This window comes from Zonotrichia albicollis, chromosome 5, assembly GCF_047830755.1.
Source record: "Zonotrichia albicollis isolate bZonAlb1 chromosome 5, bZonAlb1.hap1, whole genome shotgun sequence".
Classification (NCBI taxonomy): domain Eukaryota; kingdom Metazoa; phylum Chordata; class Aves; order Passeriformes; family Passerellidae; genus Zonotrichia; species Zonotrichia albicollis.
This window is the reverse complement of record NC_133823.1, coordinates 17,724,461-17,741,218: the sequence shown is the minus strand read 5'-3', so window position 1 is coordinate 17,741,218 and position 16,758 is coordinate 17,724,461. Positions and strand designations below refer to the sequence as shown.

At 37.5% G+C, this 16,758-nt stretch overlaps 1 protein-coding gene across 6 annotated transcripts in view; it reads right to left on the bottom strand.

Annotated features, from left to right (window-relative positions):
• GRID2 (glutamate ionotropic receptor delta type subunit 2) overlaps positions 1–16,758 on the bottom strand; it is a 679,311-nt gene that overhangs the window by 540,926 nt on the left and 121,627 nt on the right. For all 6 annotated transcript variants that reach the window (XR_012580377.1, XR_012580376.1, XM_005484610.4 and 3 more), the window contains exon 2: positions 687–842. Coding sequence is in view for 4 of the 6 variants with exons in the window: in XM_005484610.4 (XP_005484667.1) it covers positions 687–842 (156 nt within the window). In the remaining 2 variants the exon portion in view is untranslated. The remainder of the gene's footprint in view (positions 1–686; positions 843–16,758) is intronic.

Sequence of the window (16,758 nt, the reverse complement as noted above, 5' to 3'; positions counted from 1 at the left end):
TAAACCCCAAATTTGAATCCATATTTCTGACAACTTGTCCCAGCGGTCTTTCCAGAGAACTGCTCAGTCACACCAGTGATTTACTAATCCAGCTCAGAGGGATTTCAAATATTATTTTCTCTTATCATCCTGCCACTATCACAGGAGCCCAAAGCAATGTCGTCACCCCTTGTCCAGTAATTGTGGAACGACACAAAGGACAGGCTGACAACAGCCTCATGTAGTGGGCTCAGGCAACTTTCTGAATCTTCAGGTTAACTCCAATTTTTAAAACAGGTAACCTTCTCAGGTGGGTGGGCTAAAAAGGTTATCCATGCAGCAACCTTTGTTTCCCAACAAATTTTCATTAGCTGCCCAAAATTAAACCAAAAATAGTAGGAAAAAGTCATCATTTTGACAGTAACTTCCAAACAGCCTGGAAAAAGGGAAAGGGCTAAGCAAAGTGTGTCTGACTTCATCACATTTCAACAACCTATACACAGAAAATGGATAAAAGCTGACTTTATAGCTATAAGTCACTAGGATCAACAGAAACCAAAGCAGCAAAATTAAATACACTATTTGATATTTCGTATAAAAAGAAGCCAACAAAAATAACAAATTCCCATAAGGATAGGAGACTATCAAGGTAATATTTTGCATGTCACAGCAGAAACAACAAGAGGAAATCTTTTTAGCTGTCCTACCTTCTTGAACTGCCTGGAAAGGATTGTTGCCATCCACAAATGTCACTGAACATGTGATTTTCTCTGTTTGTAAGATTTCGTCATTCTGGTTGAGATCAGCTACTGCCATTCGAAAAACTTCCTCATCTTTTTTGGCAGATTCATCAAAAATTGCCCCTGTGGAGGAAAGAAAGAACAAAAATCACATTGCACCTTTCATCTGCAGTATCCCAAAGCATTAATCATTAGCACTTAAGGCATTTCTTTGCTAGAACATCATGTCTTCCTCATCTTTAAAAGAAGTTTCTCTCTATGCAGAGCCCAGAAGTTGTTCCACAATATACAGAATTTTTTTACATTCTGACATCATTTAAGACATATATTGAAGGGAAGCATTGATGCCAGTCAGAAATATTGGGGAAAACTAGCTAGGCACAAAGCAAATGATCTGCATAAGAACATGGCTCTGAAATGAGAACTGAGTTTCTTCCAAAGGTGCCACTCAATATATTGAATGACTGATGTGGGCTAGGATCTACATTTAACATAATGTCTACTGACAGATAAAAAACAGAAAGTTCAAACAAGGGAGAATAAGCTTAAAAAGGTAGAACCACTGGGAAAAGGAGGTAGAATTGACATCCACGTTCTATGGACAGGTCCGGAGGCCAATATAAATTAATTCAAGTGTAATACCTCTAGGATTTGCAACACAACAATTCCAGCCAATTGTCAGACTCTAGAAGTCAATAAGTTACATTTAAATTTAAATGGTTAATTAAAGTAAGTACTGCCTATATAATCTCACAGAAAGTGAATGTTCTGCCTGTTTCTTCAAAACATTTCAGCAGAATGCTATAAACAGGCAACCAACAAACTCAAGAGGAGCTCGCAGAGTCAGAGTGCCCAACTCTCATACAGGCAATTCTTCAGGTATATCGAAAAAGAATTCTAAAACTAATCCAGAGGTTTTAAACTTTTTTTTCTTTAAACTAACGCATCACTTTTAGCATCACTTGTTTCCTATCATTTTACACTTGCTTTTTGTATTAACTATTTATCCAGAGATGGCTCAAAAAGTCCTATGAGAAATGCTATATTGTTTGAAACCTTAAAATCAAGGCTATTAGATTTTCAAGCATCTTTAAAGCTTTCAATCTCAGGCAGTGGATTAGAGACGCAGAAGGGCTGCTTTTAAACCAGACTTTTGAAAACTGTATTTATTTATTCTTGAGTGTCTGTTGTCAGTACAGAACTCAGCTAAGGCAGTAAATGTGTCAAGGCAAACAAAGACAACAGAAAATGCTGATCACTGAAGGCTGCAAGTAAGCACCTGCAATCAGAACTGGAAAGAACTGAAAACTATTCATTTAGAGGAAATGGCTACTTGAAGACAAATAAACTTCATACACAGTGTTTGCTGTGTTTTTCCCACTGACCTCTGACACTCATCTCGCTGCCAGCAGCACTCATCCTTCATGAGCATCATCTCTTCCTACAGTCTGACCGCTTTGACTCCAGCATTTTCCCTCCTGAAGCTCCTACCATCTGGAACAGCTGTTCTTTACCTCTCCACCTCATTCACCTGTCATCTCTGTGCAAATCTCAGTTGAAAACACCCATTTTTCCCCTTGCCCCCAATTCCAATTTCCCTAGTTTTATTTAACTCCATAAAGCAAAGCTACACAAGGCCGAGAACATGCTCGGTATGCAAAATGTTACAAACCCTGTCTTCTCCACAAAAAAGCTATTTGTGGATACATGCAGCATTTAAGGGGACAAAAAACTGTCCAAGACATCTTCAAACACGTTTCTAGCCTCATGGAACTGAAACCATACCCACACAGGCTTCACTTGGGGAATACATGCATACTGATAATAATGACAGCCCTGCAAATACTCGAAGGAATGATTCTACATGGCTACTTAGTAACAAGGGTAAAATTAAGGGGGGGGGGGGGGAAGAATTAGAAAATAATTATAGTAATTAGTCAAATTCTATCCCTGGAGAGTAACTCTGCCACAAATGCTATACTGTAAAGTGAACATACACAGATTTCATGCACACACAGGGCAGATGTTGACTGTGTTGCAGAACGGCGTGGCAAAACAAAGATCTTCCAGCCAACACTATGGAGTACAGATTCTTACTCAACAGATGGGAAATACCATGTTAAGCCTCGTTTGGTCCCCAAAAATACCCAGCTCATTTATTGAGTAGAGGATAGAGCAAAGTCCCAGGTAACTAGGTTTCTTTTCTACATGTCATCATAAAAAGCCCCTTCGGCACCTTTGCCCTTCCACTGGGAAGCTGAGGGCTGCAGCCAAGATAATCCTGGACTGGTGAATCCATCCAGGTTCTCAACAGGTAAACCTTCTTTACAGTCTTGTCCTTCTTTCACACCCACAGGTATTCCTAATAAACTCCTATGCTTTTTTTCTAGTTTCTCAGCCTGCAAGAAACCATACCTCTGGCACCACCCAAATGTATAAGGGACTGGGTTAGATCAAACTCCACGCTGTTTTCACAAATGCTGCTCTTTCTCACTTGAGTATGCCACCTCCATTTTTGCTCTGACCTCTGCTTATGTTTTTATGGTTCCATATTTCAGATGCAAATTTCAAAATTTCTCCTATAATAGACACTGTATCTGACGTTTTAAAGAAACTACCTCACAGAAACAACATCACACATGTTCTAGTGTAGGAGTATCTCCATAAGTAAAACACATAGATATATAGTTGAATTGCAAAAAAAAAAAAAAGTTCTAAACAAAGTTCGTGTCAGAGCACCCAAGCACGAATTCAATTCTTTTCCTTTAGAAACTCAGGCCTTATTCATTAAAATATCTAACTTCGCTACACAGAAAGCTTTTTAAGATATAATAAAGATTGCAGTGTTCCTTTCAGGAGATGGCAGTGCGCAGCAGCACATGCATTACACTTTCAAATACCAGTAAGAGAAATTTTATTACTTAATCGATTCTCAAAATTTAATTGCAGTTGTTATATAAAATTGAAAACCTAAAAAGAAAATACAGTCAAGCCACAAAACCCCTGAATAATTTTAAAACTGTTACTATTCCCATATACACATAATTTTATGTCCCTGTTTCAGCTGTTCTTCATGTGTCTATATATCTGTCTATATTACAGATGAGGGTGGAAAGATATTACTTTTGCTTGTTTTTTAAAAGAAAAGCCATTTCAATGAAAAGATGGAAGGGTTTGTTTGGACAGTGCTGGAAGATTCTCCTTTCACTGTCATTTCAGGAATGATCTAGTTTACAGGATTGATCTTTCTGATGTAAAAGTATATAAAATTTTTTACCTCTAATTCAATATGCAACCCTTAACTTAAGGCTACCTTTAACTTTAACCTTACATATAAGATATGATATTTGCTTGCCAAGGCCTGAAGTTTTTATATGTATTTTTCAAAATATTGTCATTAAGCCAAGCAACACAAATGATCAAATAAAGGTTATCAGACTTTAAAATTACTTCCCTAGTGAGACCTACATGCTCTCTCATTTCTCCATCTAGAGCTGGAAATGAGAGAACTGGGATGACCACAAACTTACTTGGAGTACATGAACCCTTTTGGCCATAATAAATATTGTTACAGAAAGTAATAACAGCTGAGGAGGAGAAGAAAATTATTTCTATAGATATTGTAAGGCACTCACTCTAGAAAAATAATGCAACAACACTATTCACAAAGGGAGAAAGTCTTCAAAACTAGACAAAAGCAACGTCGTTCTTTTCTCTTCCAGCCCCACTGCTCATCTCAGCTGGAAGAGGCCTCACACTGAACATGTCATTTCTAACTGTGCTCAAGGAGCATTCCCATGATAGCATCGGGAGCCAACAAGCTGACAATGCAACCACTGTGCACCAGTTTCCCCCTCCTGTTTTATTAGCATGTCATTACGTCCAGCTCTATTTCAGAATCTGGATGAGGACAGCACAAACAATCTTTCCTGGCTTTTTAGAAATCCTCACCACATCAATTATGTTGGATGGTTTAGCAGGGAATTCTTTGCATTTAACGATCTCATTTGCACTCAGCCATGTCACCAGAAATCCGTCATTTTTATTTAATATAGACCAAATCACATTAAGTACAGACACTGATAACATCATTAGAATGGCTTTTCAAAGATCTCTTGTCCTACTGACCTATAAACACCAAAAAAAATTAATGCAAATTAGATATTATCAGCTATTTCTACAGTAATTTGAGCAGTCTTGGAGAATTAGTCCAGAAAACAAAACTGTGAGAGAAATGCGTCATTATTTCAAGGATGAAGCAAGAAATTTAAACCATTGTTTATCTACCAACTAAGAAAGGACAAAGTCCAGTGCTTGAAGTGTTCTTGAGTGCTAAAATTATATTACATATGAAAGTACGACATTTCTGGATTTCAGTGCCCCATATTAGTCTCAGAAAATTAAGTACCTTATTTCAAAGAGCACATGGATTAAATGCCATTGTGAATTGAGGTCACAGTTCAGTTTCAGCACATTTGATTTTCACCTTCTAACATTGCACACAATGCCCTCACCAATAAAAGCCATATATGCTTTGTCCAGTAATTTACTAGTTCATTCCAGGAATTTTTGCAGAGAAAAGGAAGAAAATGGTAATGTCTACATAGAAACTTTTTGAGCAACTATCTCATGTTCTCAGCAGCTCCTGATTCTATGACAATTCTTTGTGCCACTGATATTGCCAATTTTTTCCAGTGTCTGAATCCAATTCTACTGCATTTTCTCAACTGCTGCTATTGAATTATTATTCTGAATGAGAAAGTTAACACTGCTGCTGGGAGAAGGATAGCCGTGCTATTAATGCTTAGAACTGGAAGCTGAGAGTTTTGACTTTTCATGGCAAAGCTCATCTGAAATGTCCTTCAGATCTACGCGCTCATTTCCACAGATCCAGCTCCCCAGTATCAAATAAGGTTGGGAAACATTAATTTCTAGAGGCCTAATTCTGGTATTTGAGATCCTCAGACACACTGTAGAACCAAATCTCATGTTATTTCTAGGTCAGGTGAATATCTGGTTGGCACAATTTGTGTCAAATTTAATCATTTTTTAACTATAGGGGCAAATGCTTGGGTATATTGCATTCTATCATGTCTAATTTACAGAACATATGTATGCAGCTTTAGTAGGCCAATTATAATGGTATAATTGTCAACAACAACAAGAGGGACTGCAGCAGTTCCAGAGAGGGGCTGCATTAATGTAGGAATTTAGGAAGTCACACACAGAGACCCTGCCTTGTGCATGCAGCTCCCATTATGGTATTCAGCATGCACTCATACAATTGGATCCTAAATTTCATTGTGACACATTTAGAGCTGCGGTTAAGATTCTCTATTGACCAACAGGCAGCCGAGTATGTGCAATCACACCTTGATTTTTGTCAATGAAGGGAAAACAGCACGCTTTGCCTTTGTCTTTTAAGTTGATTAAGTTTTAGAAACAGCACAGCGAGCTTCATTTTGTCACTGCAGCATGAAGGCAGCTGAACTCCTCCACCTGCGGTACCAGGAGGGAGCTGCCAGCAGATGTGTCCTGAGGCACCCTGCACGTCAGGCTGCGGCAGCACAGGGCACCGAGCCCGTGGGGACCAGGCTGCCTCACCCGGGCCAGCGTGGGGCTCCAGCCTAGGGCACAGCCACTCCCTGCACCTGGAACCACCAGCCCCGTGTGTTTGCTCCCCAGAGCCCCCCTGCCCCGCACCGCTGGGATCTCAGCACCACAGTGCATCTAGGTCAAGCTGAAATTTTTGAAAACACTACTTGTTTGTTCATTTTAATTTTTCAAGACTTTCACAGCTCCCATGATGATGTTAAAAGAGACAGCAGGGTAGGCTGAGAAGCACCTGCGCCATCTCCTTCTGCAAAGAACATAAAGTCTCCATGCCCACCCAACTGTAAAGGCAAGATTTTCCTTTCTACTTTACATATCTATTATTTTAACAAGGACAATAAAGACATGGAACAATATATTAGAAAATACTTTGCACTTTTTATGAGCAGACATGTAAAAGAAAATTAAAACAATCACCTTAAATCTAGACATACATATGGAAGCTCTACTTGCTAATTTTTGCAGCACAGATGAGACCAGAAAAACTTCCCAAACAGTTTCTTGATTACCACTGACACAAGATTGACCAAATAAGAGAAGCATCAGGCCTACTGCCATTTTTTAAAGAGACTTTTATAAAAGTCTGCTTCTGATAGAGAAAAAAGGATATTTTCCCAGACCATGTACAATGCCAGTTTCCCTGAGAGACCATACACTACGTATGCCTGCACACAGATCCCTGCTGCCTCCAGAAATAACTCCTTCAATAACAACAACTGTATCCATTTTTAATGTAATGGGAAAAAAAAAAAAGCCAGCAGCAAAATTATTAGACACAAGGCCCACACCTAATCAGAATATGTGGGGAAAGAAACCCACACAGTCCATTTCTGCTCCTTTTATAAGCACTTTAGCCATTCTCAGATATGCAACATGACTGGAATATCACAGAAGTGATAAAGCAACTCCTTCCCTTTATTGTTTTCATTTTCTAACTTGAAATATTTGAAACAGAGTTGAATGAGGAATTTTACAGGTGTCTCCATCTGGCAAATTGCTACAGGCAAAGTCTGCTTGAAATACACAGAAAGTCAGAAAAGCGCAGCTGTCATCTAAATAACAGAAAAATCTCTCCATTCTTCTGCCAAATCATGGTTGTTTTTAATGCCCCAATCTCCAGTAAAACAACTGAGACGGTTCTGCTTGGCTTTGAAAACTTATTTGCTTTAAGTTATTTGACTTCAGGAGCGTGTGCACTTTATTACACCTTCTCCTTTTGGTTATCTCTGGAATATACCAAGCAAGCTTTGGAAGAATGGTGGCTTGACAGGTTGACAAATTAAATGAAGACTCCACTTTTTAGGCATTTCTGAACATATTTACATGCAGTGAGACACAATGCTCCAAGTATTGTATGTCAAACCTATAAACTATAAGGTGATACTGAATTTCTAAGTAAGGTGGGACACAAGCCTGAAGGTATAGAATCAATTGTCTTTGCAATTCCTTAATTTAATTTTAACATGATTGAAGGTGGTCTGAGGTCAGTTCATCTGCACACAATAGGTACTACAGACCTGTGAAGCTCAGGAAATATTGAAAATTACTCCAATACCAGAATGCATATAGGATTTTTTTTTTCTGTTTAATTCTATAACAACATTGTCGATACACATCAGTGTCATTGGGAATTATGTTCACATTTGGAAAGAACAGACTCTAAGATCTTCTCCTCCTTATTTACACTGTCTGTCAGGCACATATGCACAGGCACGAACTCCTTCCAATCCCCATTGAATTATTTTAAGCTCATCCTGACAGATATTTCTAATTGTTCTCAAGTTCTAAACCATCATTTTACACTTATATTTAATGTAGCAAATGGTACAATTTGTCAAAATCATCTGCTGAATCTTGTTAATCTTATTTAAAAAACAGCTGTCATTTGCCAGTTCCTTTTTCTGATGTGTTATTGTTGGCTACCAAGTATAAAAAAGAGGAATACAGAGGGAGAGGAAGGCAAAATATTGTGGTCCTACCAAGAAATGCACTTCATGGGATATAATTAGAGGGGATCCACAAGGATCAAAGTTCAGCTCCTAGCCTAGCACAGGCAAGCCCCAAAAATCACACCATAAGCCATCTATTTTGATGCATCTTTCCCTGCGCAACATAAAATCAACAGCATCTTAAAAGGCAATTGTAGAAAATCTCCAGGTAAGTAATCAAGTCCCTTCTCAATTGCTTGACATTCTCATTAACTTAAGGGGTCCTCAAGTAGAAAAGGAGCATAAAAACTACTATATCAAAGAAATAACAATTGACACACACCTAGTTTTTCTTTTTAAGAGCTAACTAATTGCACAAATTGCAGAGCCACAAAGAATTTGTTCCTGCAGATTGAAAAGTGCTGCACAAGCACCTGTTGGAGCATTAGAGACTGCTAACTACTTTTGTAAATGCAGCAGAGCACAATATTATCATCACATAAACAATAAATTTTATACACAATGTACCTTTCATAGCATAAGAATTAAGATATCTTCTGTGCACTATTCCACTCTAAACTTGATATGGTGATTAACTACAGTGATAATATCTTCACATTCATTATGCAACAAATGAGCTGATAATAATGAGAAGCTTTTCATGTTTTCTGTCATATCCATAACTATCAAGTTAGGGTCTAGCTGTGAAAAGCATCTGGTTTGGTAGATAGACTTCCCATATTATTAACACCCCATATAGAAAGTTAATGTGACGATCATAAATTTACTGAATAGTATCCACATTCTTGAAAAAAGAATATTAGAAGGCAACTTTATAATGTATTTTCAAGGCATGTTTAATTGCTGGTTTAGAACCAGAGCAAAGCACTGATTCGCTGAACTATTTCATCATTTTTCTTAGCCCCTACCTGTTAACAGAAGGCCTCACAAACTGTCAACAAGAATGACCGCATCCTAAAAAATAAAACTCCTAAATAGTTGTTAAGCATTTGTCATTAGCTGTCTTCCACTCTCATACTTGCTGCTCTGCCTGTGTGTGTAATTCTGTGTCACAGCACATGTCACAGCTGAGATGGCCACAACACACAGAGGATCACCCTACAATTCCAGAAGGCTTCATCCCATACAGAGTAACACCAGACCACTGCAGAAGGCTGCAAGCATCTGCCCTTCTTGTCCTTCAGCCCAGCCTTTTATACCCTCATTGTCCATGCCATGCCCCTGTGTGCCCTCTGTTCCCTTTGGGATGGGTCAGTGCCCCTGGGCACTCCATGGCTCATTGCTGTCAGTGCTGCTCACCTGCTGCTCACAGCTGTGCCCATGGGGATGAGGCTGGGCACAGCCCCACCCCAATCACCACAAACTGTGTGTACCTACAATTCCGCTTTGTGATTTTTGAAAGAAGCTATTGCTTTAATTAAGCAAATTATGCAGACTGCTAGGTAGAGATGGAGAGAAAACTGCTGCCAAACCATTTCTTTATGACATGAGGCAGCTGCAGCACCTCACTCCTGTAGCAGCTGAACTTAGAGGAGAAGAATGAGATTCCCAATATGCTGGAGATGTTGCTAGAACACAAACATATGCCTGTGTACACACACAGACGTGAAAGTGCAAAGATTGGCACGTGAAGTTTTTCTGGAGGGCATTTCTCTGTTTTTCCCTTCCTATTATTTCACAAGCCTTTTGCTGCAAACAGTTTAATCATTTCAAGGAGTACAGAAACCTGGCTTACAACACTTAGATACAGGTGTTGGCAGTAAAAATTGCCATTGGGAGGGTATTTACAGGAACAAGAGAGTATTTCTTGAGTACCTCACAAAATATAAATTTGGCCTCCTATTGCCTCTAAAAAAATAAGACATCACGCCACAGCTTCACAGAACTATTTGGGTTGGAAGGGACCTTTAAAGACCATGGGCAGGGGTACTTAACCTGACCACGTTGTTAAAACCCCCATCCAAGCCAGCCTTGAAGATGATCAATGATGGAGCATGCACAACTTCTCCGCTATCACAGTGAAGTACAGACAGATGGCCTTTAAATATATTGCTTATAAAAATCTATCCAATAAAATATGCAGAAATATGAATGCCATGGTTAAGAATTAAATAACACAGGGAAGAAAGCAGTAATGAGAAACTGTTTTATGACCCCTACTGAATATGTAAAGTCAGACGGTGAAAATAATCCTTTTCTTAAACAGCTTTTCCATTCTCCTGGAGGAGAGACATTCAGCAAATTTACACACAAACATTGTATTTGAATGGAAATGGGATCAACCAAACAAATTAGTCCATTTTCTTTCAAGACAGGACAGGACTGTCTTGTAGAGGGCAATTTACATTACAGATGAAAATTAACATATGTAACTTCTTTCACTCTTATTTCACGAAGAGTAACAAATCTGGAAGCAATCTGTTTCCAATTTCAACACAAAAACCACATCCAAAATTGCCCCAAGAAAGAGCCACTTGCCAAAAATGGCACAAATACTCTATTTCTAAAAACATGGTTCTTACTTCTCAGTACAGATTTTCCTGCAGTAGTGTTACTCCCCTTAAAGATAACTTTTTTTTTAAATTTTATCCTTTCAGCAAAAGGACAGCCCACATGACTCTGAAATTCTATCATTAAATATTCAGGACTATAGGCTCAAAGTGCCTTCATGACCAAGGACATTGAATCCTTAAATTCTTTGTTGCTTCCTACAGAAGATGGCATCATATCATCTTTGTACTTCTTATTCAAGTCTGAGAGAATATTTTCTACTTTCTCAACCCATCATTTGCATGTATGTATAAAAAATAGATTCTCAGAAAATATCTCAGACAAGCTGACAAAATTTTCATTTCAAAAATTCTACCCAATAAATTATTGTAATGATGTTTCCATTTTAAAACAGTCAAAATAAGAAGTGGAGAGTAAGAAAAGGTTAATGTCATCCCACATGAGACACATTAGAATATGACCAAAAAGTCCTGCTTTACATTTCTTCAACTCTCTGCTGCATTGTGTTAATAATACTACAATTCTTCAGAAATACAAAGCTCTTTGAAAGTTCACTGTCTTATGAAATGAGTGTGAATTTGCATTTCCCAAAGCCTCACTGCAAGTCAATTAAAAGCTTGAGTTCTGCTAGAGAATTTTTCAGGGTGCTATAAAAGTGTGCACTTTTTTTTTAAACAAGACAAATTTTCTGATTTTAAGACAGACTGAAAAATGAAGAACAGGTGTTCCTTCCATTGGCTTCTCCAATGTCAGCCTCCAGGTCCACAGCTGGAATAAACGTTAATCTGCCCAAGATCACAAATACTTTTCAGAAACTAGCCCCAGCATTAGATTTTTTTAAAATGAGACCTAGAACTATATGTTTGGTTTAAGTTATCACCTGTCAAGAACAACTTATAAAAAGCCATATGCAAGTGAATAATTACTCTCCCATTTTAGAGATTAAGTAATATTAAGCAGATGTGGAGTGACTTGTTCAGACACTCCATAATTAGTTGCCTGTCAAAATTAGAAGAATCTAATAAAAACCTGATTATTCAAAGTACCTATCTTTACTTCTGTCACTTAACACATATAATCTTGGAACACTGATATTAAAATAACACTAAGTATGCTATTATTATAGTTCCCACTTGATCAAAAATTTCATTGGAAAAGAGATTTAGGGTATTTTTGGAAGGAGAGTTTGAAGAGGAGAGGTTGTGGGTGTTGGTTTGTGTCCTTGGTTTGGATTTTTAATGGTTTTATTAAACTCAAGTGGCTCTAAATTTAAGGTGACGAAAAGGTGTTTAATGCCTTCAAAATCATTCTAACTCGAATAGATTTGAAGTTGAGTAACTTAGGCAAAGGTTTTCTTTTAAATTTTAAGACCTATTTTAAATCAGGAAAAAAATGCAAACCAGAAAGTGGGAAAGAAAACAGAAGATTAAATTATACAGAACCCCCTCCCCAAAAAAATAAAACTCACAAGAAAAAATGGTGTCATTAACCATATTTAAATTTGAACATACAATTTAGAGACTTGAACATGAATAAAGAAATCCCACAAGTGACACTTGTGGAGGTATCAAACTTGTTCTTGTGGCTGCATCATCTCTACTGATCAATTTAAGTTCATGAGGAACCAGCCAAAGAGAGCGAAGAATTTTGACAGCAGCCAGTTGTAGGAAACAGATCATTTTGAGAAAATTTTATTATTTATCACAGAATGACTACGTTGGAAGAGACCTTAAAGCTGATCGAGTCCAACCCAGCCCCAACACCTCAACTAAACCCTGGCACCAAGTGCCACATCCAGTCTTCTTTTAAACACATCCAGGGATGGTGATTCCACCATCTCCCCAGGCAGACCATTCCATACTATATCACTCCTTCAGTAAAAAAACTTCTTCCTGATATCCCACCCATATTTCCCTTGCTGCAGCTCAAGACTGTGTCCTCTGGTTCTGTCTGCGGCATTTACAAAAGGGTAAAAAGGGAACAAGAAAATTTCCACCATAATTAAAAAAAAAATCTCTCTTCAATAAAACATGAATATAATCTGAAATAATTCCATCTACTATCTTTCTGGGAATAAAGATGTAGGTTTTGTTTTCCCCTAGTCAGCAGAACAGTACCTGTAAAAAAGGCACATCTTATTTTCTGTCACCGGTGATAAGTACCTAAGTAATAAACAGACAGAAACACAGGAAAGAAGAATAACCTACCCACTCTTCCTGTAATGACTTTTAGTATCAGCAATTTGCCCAGCTCACTAGTTTAAGAAAAAAGATATTTTATGATCTACTTGGCGACTTGGAGAAAACAACCCCAGCAGTCAGTGTAATATGAACATTAAAGCAAATTAGGAAATTATTTTACAAACCAAAAGGACACATTACATTCAAGCCTAGAATCTAAATTCTGCTCTCCTTGGCATTTAAATACTTCAGTAGATATATTTAGTTAGATTTTCCAGTCACTTCTGTCTTAATCAAGTCCTTTTACGATTTGGAAAAAGATGAAGAAACTTGGCTCACACAGACTTTGCCTATAGGTCTGTCACATGACTACACATAAAGCTTAATTTGTCTACAGGTTTTGAATCTCATTATTATCACTTAATTATCAGAGGACCATTTTAATTAGTTACTACTGTATTATTACCAATTACTACAGAATACTTAGAGTATATTGTGGCACATTTCATCTGGGAAAATGTGTAATTAATTTGTCAAATTACTCCAAAAGACTACACCAGAATTCTACCTAATATAAATGCTCTTGCACCCATAATTCCTGATACTCAAATTCCTAACCAGAGGTTAGTAAAAACCCTGCAAAATTAAGCACTGATATAGGGATTCCCCAGCAGACTGTGCGAAACAAAGCTTGTTTCTTAGAAGATCTTTTTAAAATTCTCTCTCTCTCCTGTTGGCCTCTTTCCAAGCAAGAAGAGGGTATCTAAATATTCTGTATTTAATGGTAATGGAAAAGGCATTTCTAGGAATTAGATCTCAGCTGCAGGCATGACTCCTAATCCTTCATTTTTAAAAGCAAGTACAACTTGACTGAGGTCATGATTTTCCATGCTAGATCACCACTGTACAATAATTCACTCTTTATAATAAAGGGGAGCTAATGTAAGATAAAACTTCTGAGAAAGAGGACAACTGCAGTGCCCAGGATTTAAGAATTATGTACATGTTGTACAACAACAGAGCATGTATACTTAACTGGCCCTTAATACAGGGTAAAAGTAGTTGAAGAAATGGGACCACAGCAAGTATTCACATCCAGATCTCCTCTTCCCTGTCTATCCTCTGTTCAAAATGTAATGCAACTCTGTATTCACTTATGCAACACTAAAAATCAAATTGTAGGTAGCAATCCACATTTTCAGGAACAAAATTCAACTTCTTTTCCTTGAGGGAAAAAATTTCAACCTCCAAACCATTTAATATTTTACAAAGAAAAAGTATTATTCATCAGCTTGACAGGGCAACCAAGAGGTATTTCCCTGATTCTGGAATCTTAGAGGATTTTCTTTCAGTATTACCCTTTTTGCCTCTAGTCATCCCAGTGAAACATCTCCTCACAGTTCCTTTACAGGTTGAAGAAAAATAAGCCTTGCAAAGCATCTTAGCACTCATACATAAGCATTTCCACTTTTCTATTTTTTTTTCCTCTTTTTTCCCCCCACATACAGATAACACAATTTTCCTCTTTGGTTTTAGAAATAGAACACCAAAAAAAGATTTCTTGAAGCATAAGGTAAAATTTACATCCGACATTACCCTACTCACATTTCCCTTCTCATCCCTCCTTCACTTTCATGGGATTTATATACATAAACTTTGCAGCAGATGTATTTATAGCACTGGTAAACTGTTTTTACTGTCCAGAAAGTAATTCAAAGTACCAGGATGCTGCAGTCATGGCTGGAACACTTTCATAGGGTATGGTTTAAACTCCTGAGAAGGAATAAAAATGAGCAGACATGTCCAGCACCTTTTACCAAGCTCTTTGAGAATGTCCTAGAACACAAGAGAAAATATCAGGAGCATTCCTTTTTAATCTATTATTATTCCTTATGCCATTATTAACCTCATTCCACTGTGTTTCCTAAGTAAGGGAGTTCACACCTCTATCTCCTGTAGAAGATCCAGGGCTGTATATCCCAAAGGACTTCCATACTTCTCTGTTTCCCTCAGCTCAGGAAAGAGCCAGGTTTGAAAGCACATCTTTGTCATCAGCTATGCTTACACAAGGCCGATACATTCTGGCTGAAGTTTCAGCTTTCCTCTTGGTTTATCTCAGAGCAAACAAATAAAACACACACATGCAGTCCCTTCTGTGTTGGGGATCTAAGCCCCAGTAGCAGGGACAAGTCTGGTGCCTGGGTAACCTCTTGACCTGTTTGCTACATAAAGCTATTCCATCTTGCATAAACTGGCTTGGGAATAATTACCTGTCCTCAGAAGACTGTGCTTCCTATTTCTGCTTACCTTATCTCTCTCTTTCTGAATATATACAGAAAATGGGGAAAATGACTGTTACTCAAGCTTGAAGATGCATGACTTACTTCACTTCTCTAGTTACTTTTAACAAAATCCTTCCATACTATTTCATAAAAGGTGGAAGTCCCTTTTCCTCACTATGCAGGTAATGTAACTAAAAACATCACTCTAAAAGGTCACATTGCTATATTTTCAGTCTGCAATAAGCCATCCTGCATTAGACGAAATTCATGAAACCTTTGATTAAAAAATGAAAATGCATATAACAAGCTCACAGAAGGGGAACACTGTATAGAATTATCATCTCATGCATACACACTCTCTAAAAGGAAGTGAAGAAGCAAAAGAACATGGTTTCCCAAAGAGAAACGGCACATCACATATTTTAAGCCAAGGCAGAGTCTTCTTAAAGTGTAATAAAAATTGGTCAGGTAGAAGTCATTTGGGCTTTATAAGCTCTATCCTAGAATGTATAAGGATGACAAGGCTAACAAAGACTAACTATTCCATTACAATTCTTCAGTGGTAGCATATATAGTCCATTATGTATGAATCTACATCTCAAGCTTCACTTTTCAGAGATGGTTATAGACCCAAAGGACAAAGACTCCAAAGGAAAAAAGCAGCACATCTCAAAAAGCCTTGTGGAGTCAGTTCTGCTTTTTAAAGTAAACACTTATGTCAGTGAGTCATAATAAAAACCTTAAGACTGACACCTAAGTTTCCACAAATAAATTCTTCCAACTTCCTCTTCCATATGACTGCAGAAGAGTTTACCATATTACAAATACAAATTTGCATATTACTTGCCTCTTTTTTTTTCCCACATGTTCCAGTTATATTAGATTACTTTAGTCTCAGAAATATGCAGAAGAGTTAGAGAGAATTCCAGAAAATAAATCCTTGAACTCACATTAGGAATTGGGGGAAATTATATACAGTAAGATCATCAAATAATGATTAAGCAGACATAAATCACTGCTTAAATGCAAAAAGGAAACTATTTTCTAATGAACTCCCATGAGGAGATTATTTTTTCCTAAGAAAGCAGTAATAAATTGCTATCCATGAATCTTTCATCAAGAGCACCAGCATTTCGCAGTTCTGTTTCCAAAATATTTGAAGAATCAATTGCAATTTGCAACTCTACTCTAAGTAATAAATAAATAAATATGCTTTGGAACTATCTCCTTGGCTGCTTTCAAAGCCTTTTCACTATCAAACACTATGATCAGGTTTTAACAAGCATATCAAAGAAGTTGGTATCAACTTCTGAAGGTAAAAGGGGAGAAGGACCAAGTCTGAATGCCTTGGTGTTGGCTCTACTGTAAACCATCTAAGTACCAGATTACCTTCAGATACTGAAAATACTATCTGTGTTAAAAAAACTAAAAAAACAAACAACAAAACAAATCTATATCAATAAAATAAGAGCCTGTAAAGCATTTTGGGTTTTTTTTAAAGCAG